Source organism: Nerophis lumbriciformis, linkage group LG11 (assembly GCF_033978685.3).
Source record: "Nerophis lumbriciformis linkage group LG11, RoL_Nlum_v2.1, whole genome shotgun sequence".
Taxonomy (NCBI): Eukaryota; Metazoa; Chordata; class Actinopteri; order Syngnathiformes; family Syngnathidae; genus Nerophis; species Nerophis lumbriciformis.
The window spans coordinates 9,291,957-9,318,462 of NC_084558.2; the positions used below are offsets into that span (position 1 = coordinate 9,291,957).

The following is a 26,506-nucleotide window of genomic DNA, read 5'->3' on the forward strand; positions in this document are numbered from 1 at the left end:
TACAGTATTTTCTATAATCGAATGCCACAAACTCCTGTATACCTTAGCACTTTTAAGAATAGCCACTGAAACGGATCTGCTGAGATGTGTGTGGGCAAATGACAGCGCTGTCAACACCAGTCGAGGGGTTCAATAGCCAGCCTGTACTGTATTGTGTGCATATGGCATTACATGGATAGGCCAAAGGTTATACTGACCAACCAAAACCAGCAGTTTTGAAATATTAGGTACATTTCCCAATTTTGTGTAATGACTCTGTAGTAATGTTGGAGCTAAAATATCATTTACACTGCTTAGCTGTGGTTTGATAGTGTGTCATGATGTTCACACGTGTTCATCGTTCACAATGAACTTTATTCACTTTTTTAGTTGATGATGAACAGACGTGAAAATATATATTTTTTCTCTATTTTAAAAAATGCAATTTTGAAAAAAAAAGCATGTATAGGCTATATTTAACATTACTGTCACAAACAATGAATTGCTGCACATGGCTATACTCTAGTGGACAAATGCTGCAATGACAACAAGGTCGTACAAATTGTACTAAAGGAGCTTAAATTAAATTTGTGCAACTTTTTTCATGAGGTGATAAATAAACACATTAACATTATTTAATTATAAAACACTTCACCAAAAATATAATTGTGAAAAAATATAATGATGTTCATTTAACATTTTTCATACATAAAACCAAAAGTTCTCAGACAAGTTTTTAAAATAACAATACAAAGTTCCACAACTTAGGTAAAGTAGCCAATGCTTAGTGTTTTTCCTAAAATAAAATTTGTTTTGCTCCCTTCTTCTCTTTCTAACTTTATTTTATTTCATATTTCATTCAAACCACAACATTGGAAGCACTTGCATCTAATGAATCATGATCAATTTCATCCTTATTTTGTGGCCATAGTTTGCAGTGGTGCATCATATCATCATATTTTGCCTCCCTGTTCTTTTTATTTTTGTGTCTTTGAAGCATGTGGTTATATGACAGTTTCCCATTTCTTTACACAGTCTTTTACAGGGATCTTTTGCCTCCCTGTAAAAAGCTACTATAATGAACATACAGTAATCATTCGCTAAAGACTGTTAAATGGTTCTGGACATGACTACGATAATTGAACTTCCGCAAAGGAATAATTAATTACAAATCTAATATTTTCACAGCTAGAGCATAAAAACTGTTCACTACCTTCTAAATACATTTTTCAACACTATAAGAGAAACATGAAATACCACATTTTAGTCACCTTTGCACCCTTTTAATCTAAAATAGTAAGGTTGACTGAGGCTGAGCCAATCAGTGGCCGTGATACTGAACAGCGTGATCTAATTGGTATGGTGTCATCAAGCAGCCAATACTGTAGTATTGGTATTTTTTAGTTTGTTTTGCCATTTGTTATGCTTGAAAGTGGGTAATTATGGGCAAAAATTGTGTGGAATATGCTTAAACCACAGCGATGTGGTGAATTCGCACTATTTGAAGCGTGATGGAGTGAGGGGCAACTGTATTGTTAAATCAATACTTCTTTGTCAACAGCAATCCTATTAGAATAACATCTTTCCAGTGAGATAAATAGGTAAAAAACACAAAGTAAAGCTGGATTATCCGCCCTTGTTACCCCAGCTGTCAGCACAAATCTCCCCCAAAAAACAAAGCCCCACCTTCACACTTGTGGTACACCCTCCTCTCCCAAGTAAGGCCGCGTCCTTGGCTGGAGTATCCCAGGTCTTCTTGGAAGGAGCCTGCAAAGAGGAGCAGGTGTTTGGGCTGTCAGCAGTGGCTCATAAATACTGAATTCAACATTTACGTCGGGCGATTATAGACTTGCTGTCTGCAAACATATTTTAAGAAGCTAAAGCAAAAGCTACACAGTGACAATATTGCCCACTGCTGTGTGTAAATCATCCAGCATACGCCTGGCTTATGATTATTTTACATGTCAAATTCCTCAGCTTCCTTTGAATGCTAATTGAAGAGGACTTTTTTTTTAAACTAATGCTTAACACACCTTGGTTAAATATGTACTGAAGAGCAACATACTGTGTTGTTTCAGTGTCATATTATACTCCCTCCCTGTGCTTTGCAGCCAAGCTGTGTCCAAATAAAGGCTGCTAACAGCACCACAAGCCTCCTTGACTGGATGCTTTAATTCCCCATATTACCCATGGTTATTAACAAACTGCCACGCCATATGTCCACGGCCTCTTAAACAAGCCTGGTGAGCTCCAATTACCCTCTTCTCATGGATTGTTTGGTGTCATTTGGCCCCCACTGGCTTCATGTGATGCTTCTGCACTTGCACCGTAACATGATAGTTACACTCTTCTTCTGGCACGTACCCTGCAGAGTTTACAACTTCATTAGGAAGCAATAGCAAGGAGCAACCATTACCCTATCGTGGGTTCTTACCATCATTAGCACAGTTTAGGATTAAACTGCTGTAAGACCAGGCCTCATCCTCCTGCACATCATTGGTCTTCCAAAATGCCCCTGCTGAGCTGAAACCAAAGATGTCTCACTCATTCATCTGACATTTGGATACAAGACGCTGTTGAGCTGTATCAGATTAAGAGCAACTGAGACGGGTCACATCTATCATAAATCCAAAGTGAAAATAGAACATGTGATAGAACAGGAACAAGCCGGTGCTATCACATCCTTGCATGATAGACTGTAGTACTGTTAAAACACTGTGCTTGTTGCTTGGCAACAGGCCCTCTGTAAACGTTTTTATCCTATTATTGCAGAATCCTTTACCCCCATGATGTCAAGGAAAGCAGAAGTGTACTGTTGTTAACTTCTGGTAACAACATCCTGATGCTGTCCGAGTGTGTCAAGCAGAACTCCAGCATCAGTGATTTTGTTGCCAGGGGAGGACGATATCAGCCAACTAATACATGTTTTTGTTACCTATACTGTACTGAATGTTGATTAATTTTTAAATACTTGCAGTACTGTCAGAAATAGGGGAGAGTCGATTCATCTGTATTTTTACTCCAAATGGTTACTATTTACTACGTTTCAAGGGCCAAAAAAGGTACAAGTCAATTAATTTAAAAATAAATACAATAGCTACACAGAAGCATATTATTATTATTTTAAATACATTGTTTTAAATTAAATTACATTTTATATAGAAAAAAAAATCTAATTTCTATTTTGTTTTTTAGCACGTATGAATACATTATTGCTTTTATAATTTACAATTAAAAACTAAAATTACACAGTAAATGTTTCCTAAGATTGTATATGAAGTTAGCAGCTACAGCAAATACATTAAATATGCAATAGGCCCACTATATTTTTTTTATACATACAATTTTTGTATTGAATTAAATATTTTATGGAATAAATATTAAATAATATTTTTTAGCACTTAAATATACATTATTGCTTCTGTAAGTTATAATGGAAATCCAAAAATTACACACCCGTGTATTTTTATTGAGATTGTACGAGATCAGCAACTACGGCAGATACATTAAATATACAGTAAGCATACTTTTTTTTTTCAAATAATGTTTTGCATTAAATTATATATTTTATACAAGTATTAATACATATGTATTGTTTTTTGCACGTATTGTTGCTTATACAAGTTAAAATTGAAAACAAAAAAATGACAGTGTATTTTTCATGAGATGGTACTACATGAGGTCAGCAACTTGAGCAAATACAATGAATTTTCATTAGGCCCATTACGTATTTTTTAAATGAATTCCATTTTTGTTTTAAATTGAATGTGTTGTCGAACAAGTATTTTTTTTTTTTTTAGCTATTACAAATACATTATTTGTATATAAGTTATAATCAAAAACTAAAATGTACAGTGTATTTTTTTTCTGAGATTGTAGTATATGTGGTCAGCAACTACAGCAAACATTAAATATAAATTTTTTCAATAAATGTAATTTTTTCAATAAATGTAATTTTTGTTTAAAATGTAATATTTTACAGACTAAATATTGATTATTCATAATTGTTTAAGCACTTATGAATACATTTTTGCTTATATAATTTATGATTAACCATAAAAAACTACAGTGTAATTTTCCTGAGATTGTACTACAATGTTAACAAATTCATTAAATATACAGAAGACCTACTACATTTCTTTAATGAAATATTTTAGAGAATAATAAATTATTAATCTTTTTAAACACTTATGAATACATTATAGCTTATATAAAAAGGTATAATTAAAAACAAAACAATTACAAATCAGGTATTTTCCTGATATTGCAAATATGCTATAGGCCTATTATTATTTCTTTATAACATTTATTTTTGTATTAAATTAAATATTTTATAGAAAATGTATTATTTATTCTTTTTTTTACCACTTACGAATACATACTTGTTTTTATAAACTATACACATCAATGTATTTTTCCTAGGGTTATATTATATGGGGTAGAAATTGGATTGATGAACTACCAATAATATGAATTTTTACATTTGTATGGACACGTATTACTGTAACTTATTCCCATAGGAGGAAAATGCAGTTCTACTGACAGCCTCTAGAGTGTGCTAATATTCTCAAAAGGGTCTTGCGTCTACTAGTTCCAAATCACCATTCCACACAATATACTACCCATCACTGAATAAATAATTACAAAAAAGCTAAGTTAGTTGCAGTAACAGCAGTAATTTCAATGTGTTCATTCTTATTTATGCAGCATTTAACCTTTATTTATCCAGCACTGACAGAAATTAAGATGACTCATTGATTTCATTGTGTTTTAAAGCTACCGGTAATAACATCAATGTGAAATCACCTGAAATTGGCAGACTATAGCCATCGCCTCATGAAATGCTGCTGCTCCTATACAGTTTGAGTGTGTTCTTTTAGATCCTTCACGTCATAGCCGATGTGAGTCAGCGCCTCTCTGCCTTTCCTGAGTCACTCATCCAACGGTTGCCTGGTTACGAGGGAGCGGGGAAAGTTTCCTATTGCGTATTTGTTTCCGTAGATGGATGGGCCCTGATATTTATTCAGTCTCGGCAGTGACCCAATAATGCATGTGTTTGTGTAATATCTAATGGACAAAAGCTGACAAATCAGTATTAGAACATCCTGTTGTTAAGCAGGAGGCAAAAGACCTGGGTAGAATATAAATGATAAAGAATGAATAACCATATTGTCATTACCACTGTAGTCACTCTTTCTTTGTAACTGTAAATACATCCACATTCTTGTGAATATTATAAGGAGGTTGGGGATTATTTGCATGTTTTGTGTCAGTGCTACAACATAAAATGTATTATATATATATATATATATATTTATATATGTACACATATATAAACATACATATATACACTTATATATACACACATATATATATACACATTATATATAAACATGTATATATATATACATACACATACATATGTGTATGTATATATTTATACATACACATGTATATATATGTGTGTGTGTGTGTATACACACACATATATATGTGTGTATATATAATGTGTATACACACACACACACACACACACACACATATATATATATATATATATATATATATATATATATATATATATATATATATATATATATATATATACACACAGTAAATATATATACACACACATACATACACACACATACTAAATATATATATGTATATACATAGTAAATATATATTTACTGTCATTGGAATATTTCATTGTTTGGCTGTGAGAAATGAATAAAAACAGCCTTGCACTAAGCACTAATCTGAAAAGTACTATACGGTTTGTGGCGTGACTTTCTGGAATTAAATAGATGAGGAACTGAAACAAAGTTTAACGCTATTTAAAAAGAAATACAGTAACAAACAATTGCAAATATTTTTGATTGATATAACAATGAAGATAAAACCCATTACATATTATGAGGGTGTAATTTATTCAGTTAGTAAAATGATAAGTATACACAGTATATTTTTGTGATCATTTGAGGAGTAATGACAGTGTGCAGTTGCATTGTTTATGGCCCTAACAAAACATATGACATTGAATAATAATATCTTAATTAACAAATTAAAACGGTATTGCATCAGAAGGTTGGTTTTGAACTGGGCAAGAAATATGTGAACCGAGGCGAACAACCGTCTCAGCTTTAAAAATATATTGCGGCGCAAAGTAATACAAATAGGAACAGAATAAATGAATAAATTAAGAGATGGTTTGACAAAAAAATATTTGAATCTAAGTAAAACTAAATAATTGCTGTTCAATAACAGTAGGAAAGAAAGTCAAACACAAATACATATTCTCTACTGTTCCCTAGTGTTACCGTAACTAAGTTAATGTGTAGAAATATGAGAAAATAACTACAAAAGTATGCTCTATTCATTACTTGTGTTACAAAAAGGTCAGATAGAATAATACATAACAGTGGCTTTCAAGAACATCTAAACCGTTTATTTACGGAATCAATAATATAGAGATTCAATGATTTGTTACATTTGCAAACTGCTATTACGTACAAAGCAACTTGCTACCCGAGATGGTACAACAATTATTCCCAACAAAAAGAGAAAACATAACTAACTTAGTGGGACATTTTAACTTAAAAACAGCTGTATGTACGTACAACACTTAAAACATATATTATGTCAGTATGTGGAACTAAATTATGGAATGGATTAAGCAAAGAAGTCAAACAATGTACTAAAATGATCCAGTTCAAACTATTGGCAAAGTACAAGGAAGAAGATTCCTGATAAACATCTTGAACATGAATGATAAATGAGACATAATCTATCATCTATCACATATTTAGCAAATTATTTGAATCACAAATTATTAATACCTATATATTCACGCAAACTTTATTGATTATTCATTTGTTTGTGTTACAGATTGAGCACAGGAAGTGAACAAATGTGTGTCAATCGGAAAAAGGGCAGGATTAAAAAAGATCTGCTTCTTCCTGCTCCTTTTGAAACATTTTGAAATGTGAAACTGGAAATATGTGATGTTCCACATTGTAACTGTATGTATGTTTGAAATAAACTCATACCATACCCATAATTATGTATTATTATATATCCTGTAACTACAGTATGTATTGTATGTTGTGTATCAGGTGATTATGCATTAGTGATTTGCTTCTTCCTGCGCCTTTTTGGACCTATTGCTTTTTTTCATTCCTATTTATTTTCTCAGACGACTCTTTTTTGTTCAGGTGCGCTATTTTGTTCGAAACCATGTTGATGGAGAGTATTTTGAATATTATTGTTGGGTTTGAAATTCAATTAGTGAAATAAAAAAAACACTGGTTTGAACATGTGTTTAATGCTTAATAGTATATAATACAAATAATGGATTAATAAAAATGATTAATAGTATTTAGAAACATGGTTCCATGCTGTTTGGAAATAATAATTTTTTACTCTCCAACTTTAACGGCTTTGAATTTATGGCATAAAAAAGTATTTTTGGCAAATTACGATGTGCTGGAAGCCTGACAAATATGAATGTAATATACTGCTTGATTGTAAATTACTTTCTTATTCAATTCCTGTGCTGACATGCACATAAGTGGCATTAAATTGCTTCATATTCAGATAATAAAGGGTGAATTGCACATCACTGTTGGATGGGAAATAAATGCTTACATAAAGCCTAGCAGAAAACTATCCTTTTGGGTACATCTAACAGTTATTCCTTATTACACAATATATGTGCTCAAGTAGGGATTCTACCAATAAATTAATGATGAATAGAATATTTACCTACAAGGTAGGCTCTCAGGAATATCAACAAGATGTGCGGGACTGCAAGTACACACCACTTTGGAAGACTTTGGAAACATTATAAATACTTTTACTGATTACTGATGCTCATTAAAGACCACTGCACAAAATAATATGAGCAGGCTTAACGTAAGAGCAAAGTTGTGAGGCTGTAACACGACCAGGGCGACACACTACAAATGTTAGCCAATGTTAGCATGACGCTGCAGGCTGTTGGCAGATGTTGTCACTAAACTGTGTGCTTGGTTTTGCCCGCAGGTTGACAGTTGGACTTTTGATCTTTGCAAAACAGCATCCGCACCCATTAAGAAGTGTACTGCTAAGTCCTAGCCAGTTTTTTTTTGCATGTGTTCCTAAACCTGTCCATCAGACCTTGAGCTGGAAGATAACAGGTTAGTGTCACACACACACACACACACACACACACACACACACACACACACACACACACACACACACACACACACACACACACACACACACACACACACACACACACACACACACACACACACACACACACACACACACACACACACAGTAGTGAGTTGGTGCTTATTGTTATGACACATGGATGTCCGGTCAAAAGCAAATGTCTGCCTGTAGCCAAAGGCCACTTCGCTGTCACCATGGCCTCATGCGACACCCACACTTGTTTTTCTTTCAGAGTGCCCTTGGCCTGATGGAAAAAGTGACAATCGGTCCAGATCTTCTCCCAGCTAATTCACCGACACGCCTCCTTGCTCTTTTATGATGAGTCAGGGATGTCTGTTTTGCTAAAATGGATTCAAGGCACCTGCTGTCCGTGACATCACGGTGTGTTCAGTGCTTCCAGCGGTGGCTATGACACGATCATCCGCTGCGTGGTGATTACACAGTCACTTGCGCAAGACCCACTGGTACCTTTCCAGCTGCACACCGCATCCAAAGCTGCTGTTTTAATGTCAACTTCTGTCCTTGGAATTGAGCGGTGACATGACCCCATTAGTTTTGCTCAAATGTTGTAAATATGTTGCTAATATGGCTTTGTTTAAGCTAGCTGCCACTGTTTGTTTGACTCATTACAGAAAGTGTATTTAGCTCTGAATTTATCAGGCGGCGGTGGCTAAACAAACAGCGCAAAGCCTTCAGGCCAACCAAGTTAGAAACTGAACAAACTCAAACTAAAAGATAAAGTTTCCACACAGCCAGCATCAGCCAGGTTTGGTTGATTAGATACAGTACCTGAGGAGGAGGGTAAGCAACTTGTTCAAGGACGGTGGAGTTGCACTCTTTAAAGAGTTGGGAGCGTCACACCTGCACATTAATACCATCCCCCTACCCCCCAGCAGGAAAGCGCAAAGTCGCGGGGTAATGTTTTGGTTGCCGTTAGTTTACTTAGTTGGCAGGATTACGCAATAACTACACTTGGCAATGTGGAGGTGTTTTTAAGGAATAACAAATACAATTTGGGGGCAAATCTGATTAAAATTCCATATTAACGAGTTGATGTTGTTTTTGTCAATAGAGTTACAATGGAAAACCTAAAAGAAAAATAACTTCTTAAAAACACTGCAGATAACCGTCAAAACATGTCAAGATGAAAGAAAACTACCTCTATTTTTGGAGTGGATACCGAATCTGGGAATTTTAATGGCACCAACCAAATACGGTCGGTGCTATCGATTATCGAGTCACGTAAAATCAAATGGTGCCATATTTTGGTACGTTTATCGCACGTGACGTAACGTCCAGTTGCAGATTCGGCCGGTTCAAACACTTGGCGGGCAAACTATCTCACTCAAAGCAGATTCAGTCCAACTGCATTCAGGGTAATGTTGCAATTTTAATGCAAACAAAGCAAGTATGCCTGGTAGAAAAAAAGTCAAATATAAAGTAAGGCTTCACTTTTCAAAATGTGCTAGTTCGATGAGTGGATGATTGGATATGCCATTCACATGCCATCGATTAGCGTTTTACATGGCGATTTCAACACCTCAAAATTTTAATGAAAACTGCTGATGAGTAATAAATACAAAACTTACAGTACAAACACTTTTGAGGAGGCAGCAAAAAACTAGATAAAGGATAATGGCAAAGACTATTCCCTGACTAGACAACACACTGCAGCCTATACACTACTGCCATCTAACTTCTTGGAATTGCAAGTGCATGCAAAGTCTACTATGTAATACTTGCAAAGAAATTCAGAATTGTACAAAAATCAAAAGATAACAGGACAGCACAGTTATCATTATCAGCTCACGGTTCATGTTAAAAAAAAAAAAAAAAGATTTTATTATCAAACCAATTAGTATTTATCAACAAACGAATACACACAGACGTAGCAAATAATGGTACCACAGTAGCTTTATGCTAAAGGTGGTACTTCTCAAACAAGACAACTGAATGAATTGTTTGTTATGTGGCCTGGAACATTGTAATTGAAATTTCTAACATGGATTATTTGTCTTTTTTTTTTCTTCACTTTTGCCCGGCCACTCGTTGCTATAGGTAGCATTCATAAATGCCCCACACCACTAGGTTATTTGAATGACAAACCATACATGGATGTTGATTTGTACCCCTTGACAAGAGTTTATTTTTCTTATTTTACAATTGTCTCTCTGTTCTGTTTTATATTCTAAAATGTACGCAAGGAAGAAAGGGAAAAAAGCTGCATCTAATTGGCCAGTGGCAACCGGCCTTTGTCTGTCAGCATCCTTTCAATACTGTTTTGCAGACAATTTTGAAATGATAATTATGACATTATAACATGCAAACTGTTATGTTTTTTGTGTGTTTTTTTTTTTTTTTTTGATTACTTCATTTTCATTTGCACAATCCTTACAAATGTATTGCAATATTTATAAATATTTTTTTATATTTATTAATTATTTTAATTTAATTTATAATAATTATTATGATTGTTCAGGGTGTACACTGCCTTCCACCCATGTGCCGCTGGGATAGGCTACAGCCCCTGTGTAAGCCTGAAAGGGACAAGCGGTAGAAAATTGGTGGATTATCATCAGTAATGTAATTATTATATATAATTTATTTTTTTCTGATTTTCTTTTCTTTTATCACTGCACAAGCTATCTAAAATAACATTTGAATACAGTAAGTTACATTATTGCTAATTGTTGAGACAGGATTATGTAAGCTCTGCTTCTTCATGCTCTTTTTCGAACATGTTGAATTGTGCGCTTCTTTAATGTAATTTGTTAAACATGTTCAACACAAATAAAATCAAATTTAATAAATTTGACAAATTAATACAGTTTCATTTACAGTATGTTCATTTGGTACTCTTCGTGCACGTGTTTACAAGGAACATCACATGGTTACTTTTGTAAAATTCAACATGTCTGAAAAAGAGTAGGAATAAGATGATTTTATTTAATCCTACCCCTTCTCCATGTTTATTAATGAGAATTATTTTACACCAGAACTTCCACACATTGTCATTACTTCCTGTGTCAAAGAAATGCAAGGTATAAAATTATGAAAAATTTTAAGTTGGAAAAAAAAGACAGGTTGTGCACTGTTAGGTAAAATAACTGAATACAATTGTGAAAATAAGGATACAAAATATAATGAGAATGCAATACAAGTAAAATTGGTAATATTTGATGGAAAATAATAAGGTAGTATAAGTGGAGACAAAAACAAGTAAATGTGACTTTACCCTGCATGTTTGTAGCAAAACAAATGAAATAAAATAAAACTCAAACATACAAATTAAGTATGACTTTGTGTTATTTGTTCCCATGCAGAAGAAAAGTTTTAAAGTACTCTAGTTTTCCTTCACAGTAAGGCTGCTGCAGGAGCTTGCCAGGTTAGGCATGTGTACAGGGGGTGGGGTTTGTGTGAGTGAGCTACTCACAGATAGGCTGAGGAGCGCGACGTGTACATCATTCAGCTTCAGGTCTCACACATGTGACACAGACATCTGCGTGTGCGTGAGTGTGTCTGCGGCAAGGCCACCATGCACAACCACTGTCTTCTCCACACTCTCCTCATCCACTTATGATGCTGACTGCGCATTCTCTGTGAACAGAAAGTTGAATAAAGGTAAGGGATGTGTGCTTTTTGTTTTGTTGTTTTAGTTCTTTATACTTCTTAGGTGCATTATTATAAAAAGACAGTTGCTTTAAAAGAGATAGTGATGGGTCTACTAAGGGGTTCAAGAGTATTCAAACATGGGCAACTCTATTCAACTATATTACAATTAAATCAATAGAGCAACAGGGTGAATTAGTCATGTGTTTTTGTGAGTCTAACCTTCAAATGGACACTATCTCAGTAGTGGATAAGCCAAGCGTGCATTCACAGGCCAACATCATGGAGTTTTCACACTGCAAAAGACTGATTAGATATAAACAGGATGCAAGACTGTTTGAATTGGAAAAGGAGCCTTTTTCACTCATAGTGGGTGTCACTGGGGAACATACAGTACCTGTACAGTATCTTTTTGGCCCCAGGGAAGACATTTCCCATTTATAGATGGAAGACAAAGGACGCTGCTTCTCCTCATTTCTACTGCTTGTAACTCTACCTACTTGGGGGGATAGGGACGGGACATACTTGAAGAATCCATACAGTGCCTCCATTTTTAAGTGTTTAATAATTGGCTGACATGATGTGCTGAACCATGACATCTTCTCATCACTCCTTGTAGGCCCGTTGAAGCTGTGACATCTTTGGAGGGCTCGGTAAAGAAGCAGGATGAAGTCCAAAGGAAAAGCTGTGAAACCAACCTGGTCTGACCCAGAGCAGGAACTTGAAGCAGACACAGAACCGGAACCTGGCTCCAGCGAGCAGGAAGGCTCCGAGGCCTCCATGCGGATCGGCTGCTCCTGGAGAGGTTCTTTGCGGAGCCGGAAGGGCAAGCGCCAAGGAGGTTCTGGGGGAGGTCGTCGGCGCCGGCAACACAGCTCCACTACAAAGGAGCGCAGCATCCGGCGACTGGAGAGCAACGAGCGGGAACGCCAGCGAATGCACAAACTCAACAACGCCTTCCAAGCGTTACGCGAGGCCATCCCGCACGTGAAGATGGACAAAAAGCTGTCCAAGATCGAGACGCTGACACTGGCAAAGAACTACATCAAGGCCTTGACCTCCATCATCCTGGACATGTCGGGAGCCTGCCTGCCTGCTGGCGAGGTCCCGTCAGAGGCCAGCACCGCCAAGCTGCTCCAGTGCTATCAGCAGCACCTGGAAGAGGAAGGTGAGGAGGGTCTGACCCAGTATCTCACCCACGTGCACAGCTTCAGCCAGCACAGCTAGCAGATCAGGAGGACTGGTCTCCGAGCAGGAGATGAGCGTGGACTCTTAGGAGCCATATGACATCTAGTTCCTGCAGATGCACTGCTGTGGAATCCATTCAGGACAGAGGTATTCTAAGGAACCCAGTTGACTTTCTGCAGCACTTAAACTCAACAAGTGGGCTGCTCTTCATGCAACAGACAGAATGAAGGGTGAACTTAATTTGGAAGGGCTAAATATTTGGTCTTTATCTAACTTTTCGGTTTGGAAGCCAGGATTTCTTCCTCTCCCCTTTTTTGTAATTGCGTGATCTTTTTAGTCCGTTGAAGGAAAAAAAAAACCTGTTGAGCATAGCCTTCAGCCACAACTGCTGAATCCAGGAAGAGAACACAGAATGAAGAAGTGTTTGCTCATCATGAAGATGAACTCCCATAAAGCTGAGAACACAACTGACTCGTCTGACTTGTCTGCAAAGATGTTGTTTCAACAATCGGGTTATTTGTAATGTCCAGAGGCAGGACATTGTACTGAAGATGAGCTATCAATAAACATGTGTATTTATTGACTGGTATTTGATCGTGCACTACATGTGTGACATTAGGAAGCCACTACAACACAGTAACAGACCATACAATCCTTATGTATAGAAAGCAATACATGCCCACATAGCTAATATGTTTTCTATTGAGTGTGAAATGTTCTGTAACTTCTTTAGCAGCTAACATGCTAAATAGGACGACAATTTTATAACAAAAATATATTTTTTAGCCTAGTTCTTAGCAAACTGTAGGTTCCGAGAATTAAGTTTTACCTTAAGTATTGCACATATTCCAAAGACAATTAAGATAGTGGTTCTAACAATGCTTAATGTAAGAAGCAGGCACCAGATCAATGCAGGAGTTGTGTGTAGTATTGAGCTTAAAGCAGGTGTCAATCGACCCACCCGGGTAGATCTTTGTGGTATTATTCCTGGTACTTAATTTTACTCTTTACACAACTAAAGCCCATTGTTTGTTGAGATCTGTGCTTAGGGTTATTTGTTTTAAAAGGGACCTATGATGAATTTTGTATTTTATGACTTACAATTATGATATTTTTAAAGAGGGTGGGGCGTGGTTTCATTTGCAATCTGGGAACGCCTCCAGAATCAGTCCTCTTGCAGATATACTTAAAAATCGGGTATTAAAGTGACTGTGGAGCAAAATTTCCACCAAAGCATAATGAATATATTATATCTAGACCACAAAGAAGTGTTTTATATGTAGATTAAAATCATTGTAGGTCCCCTTTAACCTTTAAAATGTCCCACAAAGACTTGATAGCTGCTTCTGGTGCACCAGACACCAAACAATAACAACAATATATAGCATGAGTTGACAAATAGGGAGATCAGCATACACGATCATTTGTAAACTATAGCATTGAGCTTATTTTTGTTACACAGAGTATTATATACATATTTATACTAGGTAAATCATACCACAAAAAGTCATAAGCTTAAATGTGTGTGAAGACCGTTTGGGGAAAAAAAAGAAAAAAGAAGAAAAAAGTAGCAGTGATTATTTAAGTGTGAAGTTTCAAAGGAATGTAACAGTAAAATGTTCTACAAAGGCAATGAATGTTTTAGATGTTAAAAAAACGAGTCCTGGGTGTCCACCGTTGTGTTAAATTGTGTCCTAACATCCGTGTTACTGACAGTTTGGGGGATCTGCAGGAGTCTGTGCAAGCGGTGCAGTCAGAAAAGGGAGACAGACTCTGGGTGGTTCCATGGTGTTCCCTCGAACAGTGACGTGGTCCCACCCACCCTAGATGATGAGATGAACATAATATTAGTTAGTTCAAAATAATCACTAACATTCTCACAATTTTGAAATGCAAGGTGTAATTCCCATTGATTTGAACTGGGTTCATTACGACACAAATTGTAGCTGTATTTCTACAGTATGTACTCTTAGGTTTCATACATAGGGAAATTCCCTGTGCCTTCAGTCCATCCTTTCCTTACCCCGATTCCATAATCCCACGATTGCCCTTTGGGCTCCATGGGATGGATTCCAAGTCGATGGCACACTGTCCCACGACTCAAGCTGTGACTGCCTTGCACCTTGTCTGCTATGATCCACACCTAAACCCACACCACAGCACGAATCAGCTTCCAAATTTACATGGTTTCAGTCATATTTTTGAATCAGCACCATCTATGTTCATATGATAAGAGAAAATGACACATGCCTTTGCAAACATCATAATACATTGACGTGTGATTTGGTGTTCATCTAACAATAGTTCATTCTCATTATTGTGGATGTACACTGGATTGTGATAATCAAGACAGGATGAAAGATGGAGTCGCATAATACTTTTAACAAGATTTAAAGAGACAGTCCTGGTATGTGGCACAAACCTGATCCAAAGGCCCAACAGAAACTTTGCGCACATTATTAGATACATACTCCCACGAGGAGCCCTGAGGGGAGCTGGGAGTCAAACCCTTCCGATACCATAAGTTACCTGTACAGAAAACATCACACATAATTAGAAATAGTATGCAAAAACAAACTGTTATGCAAGCGCCTCACCATTGTCATCAACAGTGTACACTGATGTCCTACCAACAGACACCTGCTTCAGCTTATGTTTACTTGGTGAAGGGATGTGGTACCAACACTCACCTGCAGAGGGTGACATAGAATAAAAAGTACATTATCATTTTCCTATTATAAACTGTATATTTGAAGTATTTTGAATTTACTCATGAAAATATAAAGTCCACTGACCTGCAGGGGTCTCAGGAGACACCCCACCCCTGAAGAAAGTAGAGCCATCTTTGGCGATGGCCCAAACCTGGCTTGCAGACCCGATGGAGATGGACTTGAACGGTTGGTCGGTCCCCACGTGAAGCCATGAAGTTCCCTATGGTATAAAAAGATTATGTCAAGAGCTTTGAACAATTAGGAAATATATGAAGTGATAAGTATTTGCTTCAACAAAAGCTATAGTGACTTACAGCGGGCGTAAGACTGGTGACTCCCAGTCGGCAGAGCACGTCTCCCTTGTTGCTGATGGCCCATATGGGCACCACAGCCACACTGCTTTGGGCGGCGCACAGCAGGATGGTTACATCACTCAGTGGGATGGGTGGGACTTCCTGCCAGGGACCAGTGGTAGTCAGTTTGCACTTCCTGTTAAAAAAACAAAACATCTGAGTTACATTATGAGTTGATGTGGACAATATATGCAACATTCATTAATAAGATGTCATCATGACTGCCCATTGCACCATAAATATTGTACTCTAAAGGTATTTTTAAAGCCTACCTCGCCCATCGCCTGCGTCGCACAAAGTCCTTCATGGTTTTATGGCCATGATATGACCTGCACACAGAGATCAGACACATTGAAGTCCCGGTCTGTCAATAAGGGAGGTGGATTGAACAGTCGACATGTGAAACCTACGCTGGGAAATCTGCAGCATATTGCCAGCCTTCCCGGTCCGTCCCGCCACTGACGCTGTAGTCGACGGCCCAGTCAGAAGCCTGAACACAGCCAATTAGGGAAGTGAAACATGGCGGCACAAAGTTTAATCAAGACATAATAAGTGCCTCCATGTGTGTACCCATGTCCACTGAGGGGATGGAGGCTTGCTGTTTGTTTTTGTGCACTCGTGCAGTCCTGAGGCATCACTCCACATATAACGGTCAGTCGGGAGACCTCTTTAAGAAATGAGGGAGCAAGTATGTTAAACACAAAATCAGCATTCTGTCATTGTTAGGGTCTGGAAAAAAGTACAGAGTAAGCGCTCCACCTGTTGGTGTAGCCGGTGACAGGGTTCCACCTCTGGTTCTCAAATATGTAGACACTTTTGACATCGGTCTGTGTGTGACTGTTGTCATTACTAGTGGGGAGACCCTGGAAGAAGCCTCCGCCATAACCCCCGTCATAGACCCAGGGAGTGTGGTCATAACCGATGCCCCACACAATCCCAGTGCTGTTACACTCTACAATGCGCAGGTGACCACTGACCTGACGCCAGAACCTGCCCAAAGGAGCAATTCAATATAAACTATAAGATTTAAGAAAAAAATGATATCAAATCGTTTTTTTGCATCCTTACATCTGATCGCAGGGTGTGGGGTATGGCATGGCCTCCAGGCTGGGGGACGGCTCACTGACAAAGATGTCCCCTTTACAGGTGATGGACCAAATGGCTTGTTTAGAAGGAGGACCCTGGATGCCCCTGGAGTCACAGCATGACACGTTCAACAGTGCCAACTGGAGACAGGGACATGAAATCAAATAGACAGGGATCAGTGTTGATAAAATATAAATTAAGTGTTCATTATTTTGCGGTTATAGGATGTTTGATAGCTTAAGTGTTCCTAAAGATGTTAAAAAGTGTCTATTTGCCAGTCTGTGCTTACCCAATCATGCATCTCCTGCTCTGTTGCAGCTGCTACTCTAATGGGCCACCTCTTTTTTATCCGCTCAGGTGTATAGATGGCAAAAGTGTGTTTGGCGTCATTGAGCACAGTCACCAGGATTGTTACCTCATTGATAAAGGCATGAAGGTACTGCAGCATGATTACAGGACAAGGTTAAGCAGGTGGCTGCTTAAAACGTCTACACCAAACACATTATGCCTTCCTACCTTCTTCTCCTCATAGTAATTATAATAGACAAAAAGGATGCCATCCTTGTTGCCATCTGGTCCGGAGAACTGCTCAAGGGCGAAATGAACATCTATCCACTTGTGTGGCTTCCAGTCTCTCCACCACTGCATGGTGCCCTTCTTCACCCACACACACTTCCATGGTAAACAATACAGGCATATGAAAGAATAAGGGATAGAAAGGCACAGCCACTTCATTAGGTACATTTGAACAATGAATGAGACTAAGAGAGTACTGTCTATTTATACCTATTCATCTCATTTTATTGTGCATGCTGAATTCACCTGCACTCACCTGTTCTATGGCTTGTTCATAATGTCTAAAGTCATCCATTTCTCTCTTTGTTCTTTCACTGAGTTGCTCAAAGATTTGTTTCCGCCAGGCAGCCATCTGGGCCGGGGTTACAGACAGGCTCATTGACTGGATTGACTGGGCCAACACTGGGAAAAATAAAAGAAGAGGAAACAACCTTAACCGGTATATGACAGAAACATCACAAATGATCAATTATCTCTCTTTTTGTAACACACACATGAAGAGTTCATGTTGCTGTGGAACCAGTTGAGTTGGGAATGACTGTCCACAGAGCACCCTCCTCCACTGATCCATGCCCACAGAGGGTGCTCATCTGCCCCATACGAGTCCTCCATGGCCAGGGTGTATGTGGCCACAGACGACAGGCTACAAGTGTCTGCGGAGTCTGACACAACACACAACTGGGCCTGCTGGCTCTGGGCTTCCTCCAGATCCACATTACTCCACCGGGGGTCAAGGGGGCCTTCAGAATGAACCCCATCGTCACTCAGATGCCTGATAACTCCTTCCTCGGGGATGCTCTCTGCTAGTGGGACAGCAACAGAGGCTTGTTCTTTATCACATACCAGCTGAGAGATGAAGCTGTCGCTGGTAACTTTTGGAATGTGGGACTTAGGGGTGTCGGTCTGCTGGCCACAGGGCTCAGTGTGGGCGTTGAAACAGTTGGCTTCCTCTGTGGATCCTTTCTCCGTGTCAGACTCTACATCACTCACCACAGATGGTGGATGTAATTCACTGAAGTAACACCCAGCACTGTCACAACAGGAAAGGTACGGTAATTAGGAATCATCCGAGCTTTGTTGTCTGTTTTTGTAAACAATAGAGCTATGCATGACAAAAAACAAAAAGTGTGGTTTAATCAAATTGAGTTTGAGTGGGTTGCAACCTCTGTTGGCTACTGGCACTGGAATGAGGTCGATCCCCATCTCGGAGAACAGTGACAGCCTTCCAGGTCTTCCCACTTAGTTCACTAGAGGTTACACCCTGTCGGAAGTACAGGGCGCGGTCTTCACTGCTGATAGCCCACACCTGTCCACGCAATGGTACATCTTTTAAAAAAGAAAGGGTTTAACAATTGTATTGGACAAAGGGAGTGGTGAAATTTTTACCTGATCATTGAGTCCAACATTGATCATGATCATTTCTCCAACCATGCTTATCCAACCAGAGCCACAGGGATTGTGGGAGTTCACACCACGTCTGAACCACACCTGGTATAGCAGCATGCAATTTTAATTAGATCACTCTGAAACAAATGTGCATGTAAATCAATTCTGCATAGTTTGTGTGGTATTAAACTAAACTAATTGTTTCCAAAATTCAATATTGTATTCCTTCACCATCCATCCATCCATCCATCCATCCATCCATCCATCCATCCATCTTCTTCCGCTTATCCGAGGTCGGGTCGCGGGGGCAGCAGCCTAAGCAGGGAAGCCCAGACTTCCCTCTCCCCAGCCACTTCGTCCAGCTCTTCCTGTGGGACCCCGAGGCGTTCCCAGGCCAGCCGGGAGACATAGTCTTCCCAACGTGTCCTGGGTCTTCCCCGCGGCCTCCTACCGGTCGGACGTGCCCTAAACACCTCCCTAGGGAGGCGTTCGGGTGGCATCCTGACCAGATGCCCGAACCACCTCATCTGGCTCCTCTCGATGTGGAGGAGCAGCGGCTTTACTTTGAGCTCCCCCGGATGGCAGAGCTTCTCACCCTATCTCTAAGGGAGAGCCCTGCCACCCGGCGGAGGAAACTCATTTCGGCCTCTTGTACCCGTGATCTTGTCCTTTCGGTCATAACCCAAAGCTCATGACCATAGGTGAGGATGGGAACGTAGATCGACCGGTAAATTGAGAGCTTTGCCTTCCGGCTCAGCTCCTTCTTCACCACAACGGATCGATACAGCGTCCGCATTACTGAAGACGCCGCACCGATCCGCCTGTCGATCTCACGATCCACTCTTCCCTCACTCGTGAAAAAGACTCCGAGGTACTTGAACTCCTCCACTTGGGGCAAGATCTCCTCCCCAACCCGGAGATGGCACTCCACCCTTTTCCGGGCGAGAACCATGGACTCGGACTTGGAGGTGCTGATTCTCATCCCAGTCGCTTCACACTCGGCTGCGAACCGATCCAGTGAGAGCTGAAGATCCTGGCCAGATGAAGCCATCAGGACCACATCATCTGCAAAAAGCAGAGACCTAATCCTGCAGCCACCAAACCAGATCCCCTCAACGCCTTGACTGCGCCTAGAAATTCTGTCCATAAAAGTTATGAACAGAATCGGTGACAAAGGGCAGCCTTGGCGGAGTCCAACCCTCACTGGAAACGTGTCCGACTCACTGCCGGCAATGCGGACCAAGCTCTGGCACTGAGCATACAGGGAGCGGACTGCCACAATCAGACAATCCGATACCCCATACTCTCTGAGCACACTTTCCTTCACCACTTTGCGGAAAAATTTCGGTCTCAGTGCATCGCTGATTTTAAAAGTTCCATTGAGTACATTAAGATTTGAGTAAGTTTTCATGTTAAAATTGCGTAAGTTTTAGGGTGTATAAAGGGTTTTAAGAGCATAGAAGGTGCTTATAAGTGTGTGTGCGTGTGTGTGTGTGTGTGTGTGTATGTGTGTGTGTGTGTGTGTGTGTGTGTGTGTGTGTGTGTGTGTGTGTGTGTGTGTGTGTGTGTGTGTGAAAGCTGTTTTAAGGTATTATAAAGACTTTGAATGCAGATAATAGTCATAAAAATTAGAAAATAACTAGTGTTTATAAGTGTGTGCGTGTGTGTGTGTGTGTGTGTGTGTGTGTGTGGGTGTGTGTGGGGGTGTGTGTGAAAGCTGTGTGAAGATATTATAACTTCTAATGCAGATAATAGTCATAAAAATCCGAGCAATCCTACCTCGTGAAAATTGACCTTAAAGAGGATCTCACTATGTTCACTGCTTGCTGTACATATCCTACGAAGTCAGGCCTACACTGTTTCAATGTCCATTTCTCAGATGATGCAATTGTTGATGACTGATAGCTTTAAGAGCCCTATTCTCCTATGTGCTTAAGTGAAAAAAGCTGGCTGTGCAGCATTATCCCCTGGGTCTTAAGTCTGTCACTGTGCACCTTTGTCTAAGATGCGCACTATGGGACTATAACAGACGTTCAACAAATACAACGATTTCCTCTTGACCGGGATCATTGAACTTTGTGACTATTTAATAGAAAACACATATATAATGATTTATTTTTTTGACAGCTAATATCAAACTTAGCTATCACACTTCCCTTTGCAAGCACAAGCACACATGTACACAAACACACTAACTCAAAGTGTAAGCTCATCCTGATGTTTCCAGCCAAAAGAAAACACTGTTGTGCGTGCGTACACGCACTACATAACCATGACGACACATGTACACATGACAAGCAAACACACTGCCTGAACTGATACCACTTTTTCAAATTTGAGGTGTTATCTTTTTCATGGATTTAAATTACATTCACAAGTGTTAGGAAAACTCCATGTTCACACAGCCAAAAAGAGACATCGCGGCAAAGTCCGCCTCCTTTAAAATCAGTCAGCCTTCATTCATGACTTAAGCATGTTTGCCTAACTTACGCAGGGTGGGCATGTACGCAGGCTGAATGGGAGAATACGAATAAGAGAAACATGCATAACTTCAAGCGTGTTTGCGAACTTAGAACAGGGCTCTAAATGTGGAAGGACATAATGTTAGTTTGCAATTGACTTACTTTGTTGTCCTTGGTCAAAGCCCAGACAACATTGACTCCTACAGCCACATGCATGGCACCTACATCTGGACTTGGAGAATCCACTACAGACCAGGAGGTACCTGGGCGGAAGAAAAGAAGAGTCCCGTTACAGAACTCAATAAACAAAGCTCATCCCGCTGGCAACAGTACCTTGGGGAAAATCTCGACTGACGCCCTCTCTGACGATCAGCTGGCCCTCCCACAGCACCGCCCACACCAGTTCCCCGGGGCCGCAGCTAATCTGGATCACCTCTCCGGGGATGGGCATCTCAGACCATAAAGACCCCTCAGGATTGTTATAGTAGATGCCCTCTCTGAACCACACCTACAGAAGAGACAGAGAATTGCTATCTTATACTGTATATCTCCAATAAACTTTTATTGTTCACAAAACTGTACCTTCCCCTGTAGCGACACAGCCCACAGTGACAGTCGGCCTTGTGGTTCCTCGCTTATCTCCCATCCACCGCAGCTGATGTCACTGAAGGGATCTGGTAGAGATGTCTTCTGCGAGGGGATCTGCCAGTATACACATAAACACGGGTGAACGAACCTTCTGATGACATAAACATATGCACATACAGTTAAAAACATACCTCAGCCCAAGAGTCCATGGCTTTGTATCGTCTGTGACAGAGCCATCGCCTGCGACGGACACAAGAGTTCCATTTTTTGTCTTTGGTGTAAACTGCTGGAAAGTCAATGGAGTAAGTCCATCCCTGCAGAACAAGCCCGTCATTAACCAATGTAGCAAGGGGAAATGTAGCTTGTATTTCAGAAATAGAGATGGTATTTATGGCTATTTAACAGAAAACCGGATCTTGAGGAGTCGTTCCTTCCAAAAGACTGGCTTTTTTTTTTTTTTTTTTTTTAGTAAATAACTGTTTGTGTTTTTGTTTTACCAAGGAAACAATCCCTGCTAGCAGTTAAAAGACATGTATCCGAATAATTCAATATTATACCAATTCATACTGTGGGAAATATTATAATATTATTTTATTGATTTCATTTGTCTTGTGTTTTTATTGTAAGCATTTCATACCCCTATGCTTTAACAGCGATAATTTTTCTTGACCTAAAAGAAACGTATTTACTTAAAATAAAAATAAAATATATAAAAAAAAACACACTTCAGTCCAAAACAATTTCAACTGTAAAGTTTTCCATACAAGAGCATTTTAACTACACAGAAAAAACTATGGCCTAAACATAATAAATGATTACAATGTGTATCGATAGAAAAATATAAATACAACTAGAATAGAATTTTGCACAAAATCGCACTACCCCTACTGTAAATTTTAAATGTCAAGTTCATCAAAATGTTGCTATGTTGCCTTTGACTTTGTCTCATTTTGTATGGCTTGTGGCTTAAATCCAGTTAGGCAGAGTGAATATGAAGGCAGATGAACAATTAGCATATAAAAGTGGCTCGCAACTGCGAATCGGTTCTTTGCGTTCACTTAAAAAAGCTGTTCCTAAACGTCATATCTCTAGTTAAAAACTCACCTCCTTCCCTGTGGCTTCCCCCTCAAAGTTTTCATCCATGTACCAGTCACCTTCCCACTGCCAGCTTCTGGAAGGGAGCTGGAAACTGGGTGGAGGTTGGTGCTGCAGACCTGTCACATCACTCCACTGCCAGCGGTCGCTTGGCAATAGACGCTCAGAGAAACCATCCACTGGATTCCATCGCTGACAAAAAAAAAGAAAGCTGGAACATGCAGGCGACGCACCCACAAAGACTACTACATGCTGCAGAAACCCACTTGATTCTCATAGGTCTCCTCTTGGAAGCGAATGGGGACGTCAGAAGCGTGCACGTTCAGGTAGATCTTGTTGTCACAGGCGATGCCCCAGCAGCACTGCTGGGCCGCTGTCACCCGCTTGAACTCAATATGGGCGTCGCGACATTGCTCCCACTGCTGGCCTGCCGTGGACAGGCTGTACACCCGTCCATGCACGTCCACTGCCCACAGCAGAGAGGTGGGCATGACTGCAGCTGACTTTAGTAGAAGTATGAAAATGGGATGTTAATGTAGCGTGGCAGGAACAAAAACACCTATTTTCCCCTCTGTGAAACTTGGTGGCCGTGTGGTTAGCACGTCAGCCTCACAGTCTGGAGTCTATACATATTCATATTTCATTGTAATTGCGCCCACGCCATTTCAGGCTAATAGTTAAATATATTAAGGCAATCAATCTTGAATCCCAATAAACACCAACTACAATAGCGGCACAACAGAAACATGTGTGTCCAACCCTCACCTAGGCAACTCAACAGTGTTCAAAATATAAATTGTTTACATTTAGTTTCACATTTATAATGACTTCAGGTCTAATATAGCTGCTGGTAGAAACTACACACATTTAGTCACGTGATTCTGAAGTCAATACCAACGTCACAGAGACTCTTCCTTAGTTGACCCCCAAGTAAATTGAGTGAGACCTTTGCTCTGATTTGTAAATTAATCTACTGTGATTGACAGGAGACAAGTCCAGGGTGTACCCCAGGCTTCATCTCACCCATGACAAGCGGTAAAAAAAAAATGCCACAACATTAAGTATCACGCACAATCTAATAATATCAAAACCTATTTTAATGCCATTATTACAATGGATACTTTATTAGTAATGACTGGGGATCTTCCTGTGTGGAGTTTGCATGTTCTCCCCGTATCTGCGTGGGTTCCCTCCGGGTACTCCGGCTTCCTCCCACCTCCAAAAACATGCACCTGGGGATAGGTTGATTGGCAACACTAAATGGTCCCTTGTGTGTGAATGTGAGTGTGAATGTTGTCTGTCTATCTGTGTTGGCCCTGCGATGAGATGGCGACTTGTCCAGGGTGTACCCCGCCTTCCGCCCGAATTCCGTATAGCAAAAAAATACATGTCAGAAAAGATCCCCACAAAGTCAACTTTCGGGCTTTCAATCGATCGTAACTGACTGTTTGGTTTGTTTTAGGAGACGTTAGGCCGCACATCCAAGTTGGCTTCATCAGTTCATGGTCCTAGACTGGTCAGATTTAGTCTTAGACTTAGATACAACAGCTGTTGTTGGCATTGACAGTAGGGTTGCTTCTTTGCAGCTCAACAGTTGTTTGTCTTACTCTGATAGGGCGATACCATCCATGCCCAGGCACACCATCCTGGTATGGGAGTATAAATATTTTGGGTTTTGGCACCAGTCGCTAGACTAGATCTGAACAATCCAAGTCCATAACTAGATCTGACCAGTCTAAGTCTATGAGCATGAACTGATGAAGCCTACTCGGATGAGAGGCCAAACGTTTTCTAAGACAAACCAAACAGTCCAGTTGCAATCGATTGAAGGCCCTGAGATTACAGTGACCTGGATGAATGAGAACATCCATAGACATAAACTTTGGGATATTTCAAAACTGTGACCCGACATCTTAACATTTTGCATAAAACAGCCAAATCATGAGGAGTGAAAAATTCCCTTCATCAAAATGTTATCCAATTAATCACTGGCAGTCAAATTACAACCAAGCTCAGCATGAAAACTAATGGACATAACACACATTTGTTTAAATATCTCTTACTAACATCTAGCTTATAAATATAAAACCTTCTTATTGCAGTGACATACTTCTCAAATGACAAACTGATTGGCAACACTAAATGGTCCCTTGTGTGTGAATGTGAGTGTGAATGTTGTCTGTCTATCTGTGTTGGCCCTGCGATGAGATGGCGACTTGTCCAGGGTGTACCCCGCCTTCCGCCCGAATGCACCTGAGATAGGCTCCAGCGACCCCGAAAGGGACAAGCGGTAGGAAATGGATGGATGGAATTGTACTGTGGGGAGAGCTATTTCGACTACAACCAAGTAAAGTATGTATTAACTTTGAATAAGTAGATTTTCTTGCATTTGACATAATAAGATTTGGCATGTGTACCCAATGAAGTGTCCAATAAGTGTCTCCAGCATATAGGCTCCAGCACCCCCCGCAACCCCGAAGGGAATAAGCGGTAGGAAATAGATTGATGGACCCCCGCAATCCCAATAGGGACAAGCGGTAGAAAATGGATGGATGTTTGCTCACACAGTATTTACGTCTAAAACATTTGTTTCAGCTGCATGTATTCGTCAAATCATATTTTTTTATAAGTATAAGGACCATACAGATTCTCTCCATTTGTACTGTTGCAACATTCCCAATCAGAAGAGTATAACTTTAGCTAACGTCCAGCTAGTAGAAGTGACATTACAGTATATTTTGTTAAAAATAAGGATGAAGGTAAAGAGAATTATACAATAAGTCGCTACGCTACGAAACAGTGAAAAATACGGGACTATTTTAAAGCAGGAACAGCAGTTTTAGGGCGATAGCAACACTCCGCTGGGATTACAAGCTTAGCTCTCTACAAATAGCACGTCCAAATACGGACAAACACACCCACCTGGAGTTTCCACTCATTAACCGTATGCCGCCAGAGGTCAAAAACTCCCTTTTATCGTCCAGTGAAGATGAAGTAATCCTAATTCTTTAACAAACATAATATTGTTCACGGTTGCTATGATATTAATGACAGGTACCACCAAGACGTGTAAACCAGGAAGTGCTGGTTTGTTTCTTCATTCTCATTGGCTGCTTCACAGGTGTGTAAGACAGTTTTATCCAGCAGGGGGTGCTGTTGCTTCATGTTGAAAGAGCAGGTACAGCATAGTGTTAATCTTGTATTGTTTTGCTTGGCTCGTTCCAGTACAATTAGGGGTAAACTATTTGAAATG

The 26,506-nt window shown here is 39.7% G+C and overlaps 2 protein-coding genes and 1 long non-coding RNA gene across 4 annotated transcripts; 1 reads left to right on the top strand and 2 right to left on the bottom strand.

Moving 5' to 3' along the window:
• Nucleotides 1-1,198: 1,198 nt before the first annotated feature.
• On the bottom strand, nucleotides 1,199-11,783 carry LOC133610809 (uncharacterized). The gene is made up of 4 exons (XR_009815930.1): nucleotides 11,633-11,783; nucleotides 2,414-2,502; nucleotides 2,238-2,344; nucleotides 1,199-1,746 (listed from the first exon to the last, which is right to left on the bottom strand). It is a non-coding gene; the product is annotated as an uncharacterized lncRNA (long non-coding RNA).
• Nucleotides 11,783-13,585, top strand: bhlha15 (basic helix-loop-helix family, member a15). The gene is made up of 2 exons (XM_061967452.1): nucleotides 11,783-11,820; nucleotides 12,428-13,585. Exon 2 carries the CDS (start codon nucleotides 12,475-12,477, stop codon nucleotides 13,033-13,035), a length of 561 nt encoding a protein of 186 aa, XP_061823436.1. The 5' UTR covers nucleotides 11,783-11,820; nucleotides 12,428-12,474; the 3' UTR covers nucleotides 13,036-13,585.
• Nucleotides 13,549-26,323, bottom strand: tecpr1a (tectonin beta-propeller repeat containing 1a). 2 transcript variants are annotated; one of them, XM_061967450.2, is made up of 24 exons: nucleotides 26,176-26,323; nucleotides 23,520-23,756; nucleotides 23,263-23,445; nucleotides 22,350-22,472; nucleotides 22,153-22,272; nucleotides 21,904-22,078; nucleotides 21,733-21,833; nucleotides 19,109-19,210; nucleotides 18,886-18,983; nucleotides 18,217-18,752; nucleotides 17,979-18,124; nucleotides 17,663-17,818; nucleotides 17,436-17,585; nucleotides 17,129-17,286; nucleotides 16,820-17,050; nucleotides 16,631-16,727; nucleotides 16,471-16,550; nucleotides 16,333-16,389; nucleotides 16,022-16,196; nucleotides 15,792-15,927; nucleotides 15,594-15,686; nucleotides 15,419-15,525; nucleotides 15,020-15,139; nucleotides 13,549-14,819 (listed from the first exon to the last, which is right to left on the bottom strand). In XM_061967450.2, the coding sequence occupies exons 2-24, from the start codon at nucleotides 23,742-23,744 to the stop codon at nucleotides 14,703-14,705; spliced, it is 3,486 nt and encodes a 1,161-aa protein (XP_061823434.1). In that variant the 5' UTR covers nucleotides 23,745-23,756; nucleotides 26,176-26,323; the 3' UTR covers nucleotides 13,549-14,702. The 2 variants fall into 2 exon arrangements, with proteins under 2 accessions (XP_061823434.1, XP_061823433.1); XM_061967449.2 differs by having other exon boundaries at nucleotides 18,886-19,028.
• Nucleotides 26,324-26,506: the final 183 nt, after the last annotated feature.

What these genes read in the sequence shown, in the direction of transcription:
- tecpr1a (XM_061967449.2), bottom strand. Translation starts at nt 23,744, where the DNA reads ATGCCCACCTCTCTGCTGTGGGCAGTGGACGTGCATGGACGGGTGTAC. An exon ending in GGGAAGCCACAGGGAAGGAG is followed by an intron (nt 22,473 to 23,262) that starts GTGAGTTTTTAA and finishes CTTGTTCTGCAG; the next exon opens with GGATGGACTTACTCCATTGA. An exon ending in AGTGCCAGTAGCCAACAGAG is followed by an intron (nt 18,753 to 18,885) that starts GTTGCAACCCAC and finishes CTGTTGTGACAG; the next exon opens with TGCTGGGTGTTACTTCAGTG.
- bhlha15 (XM_061967452.1), top strand. Translation starts at nt 12,475, where the DNA reads ATGAAGTCCAAAGGAAAAGCTGTGAAACCAACCTGGTCTGACCCAGAG.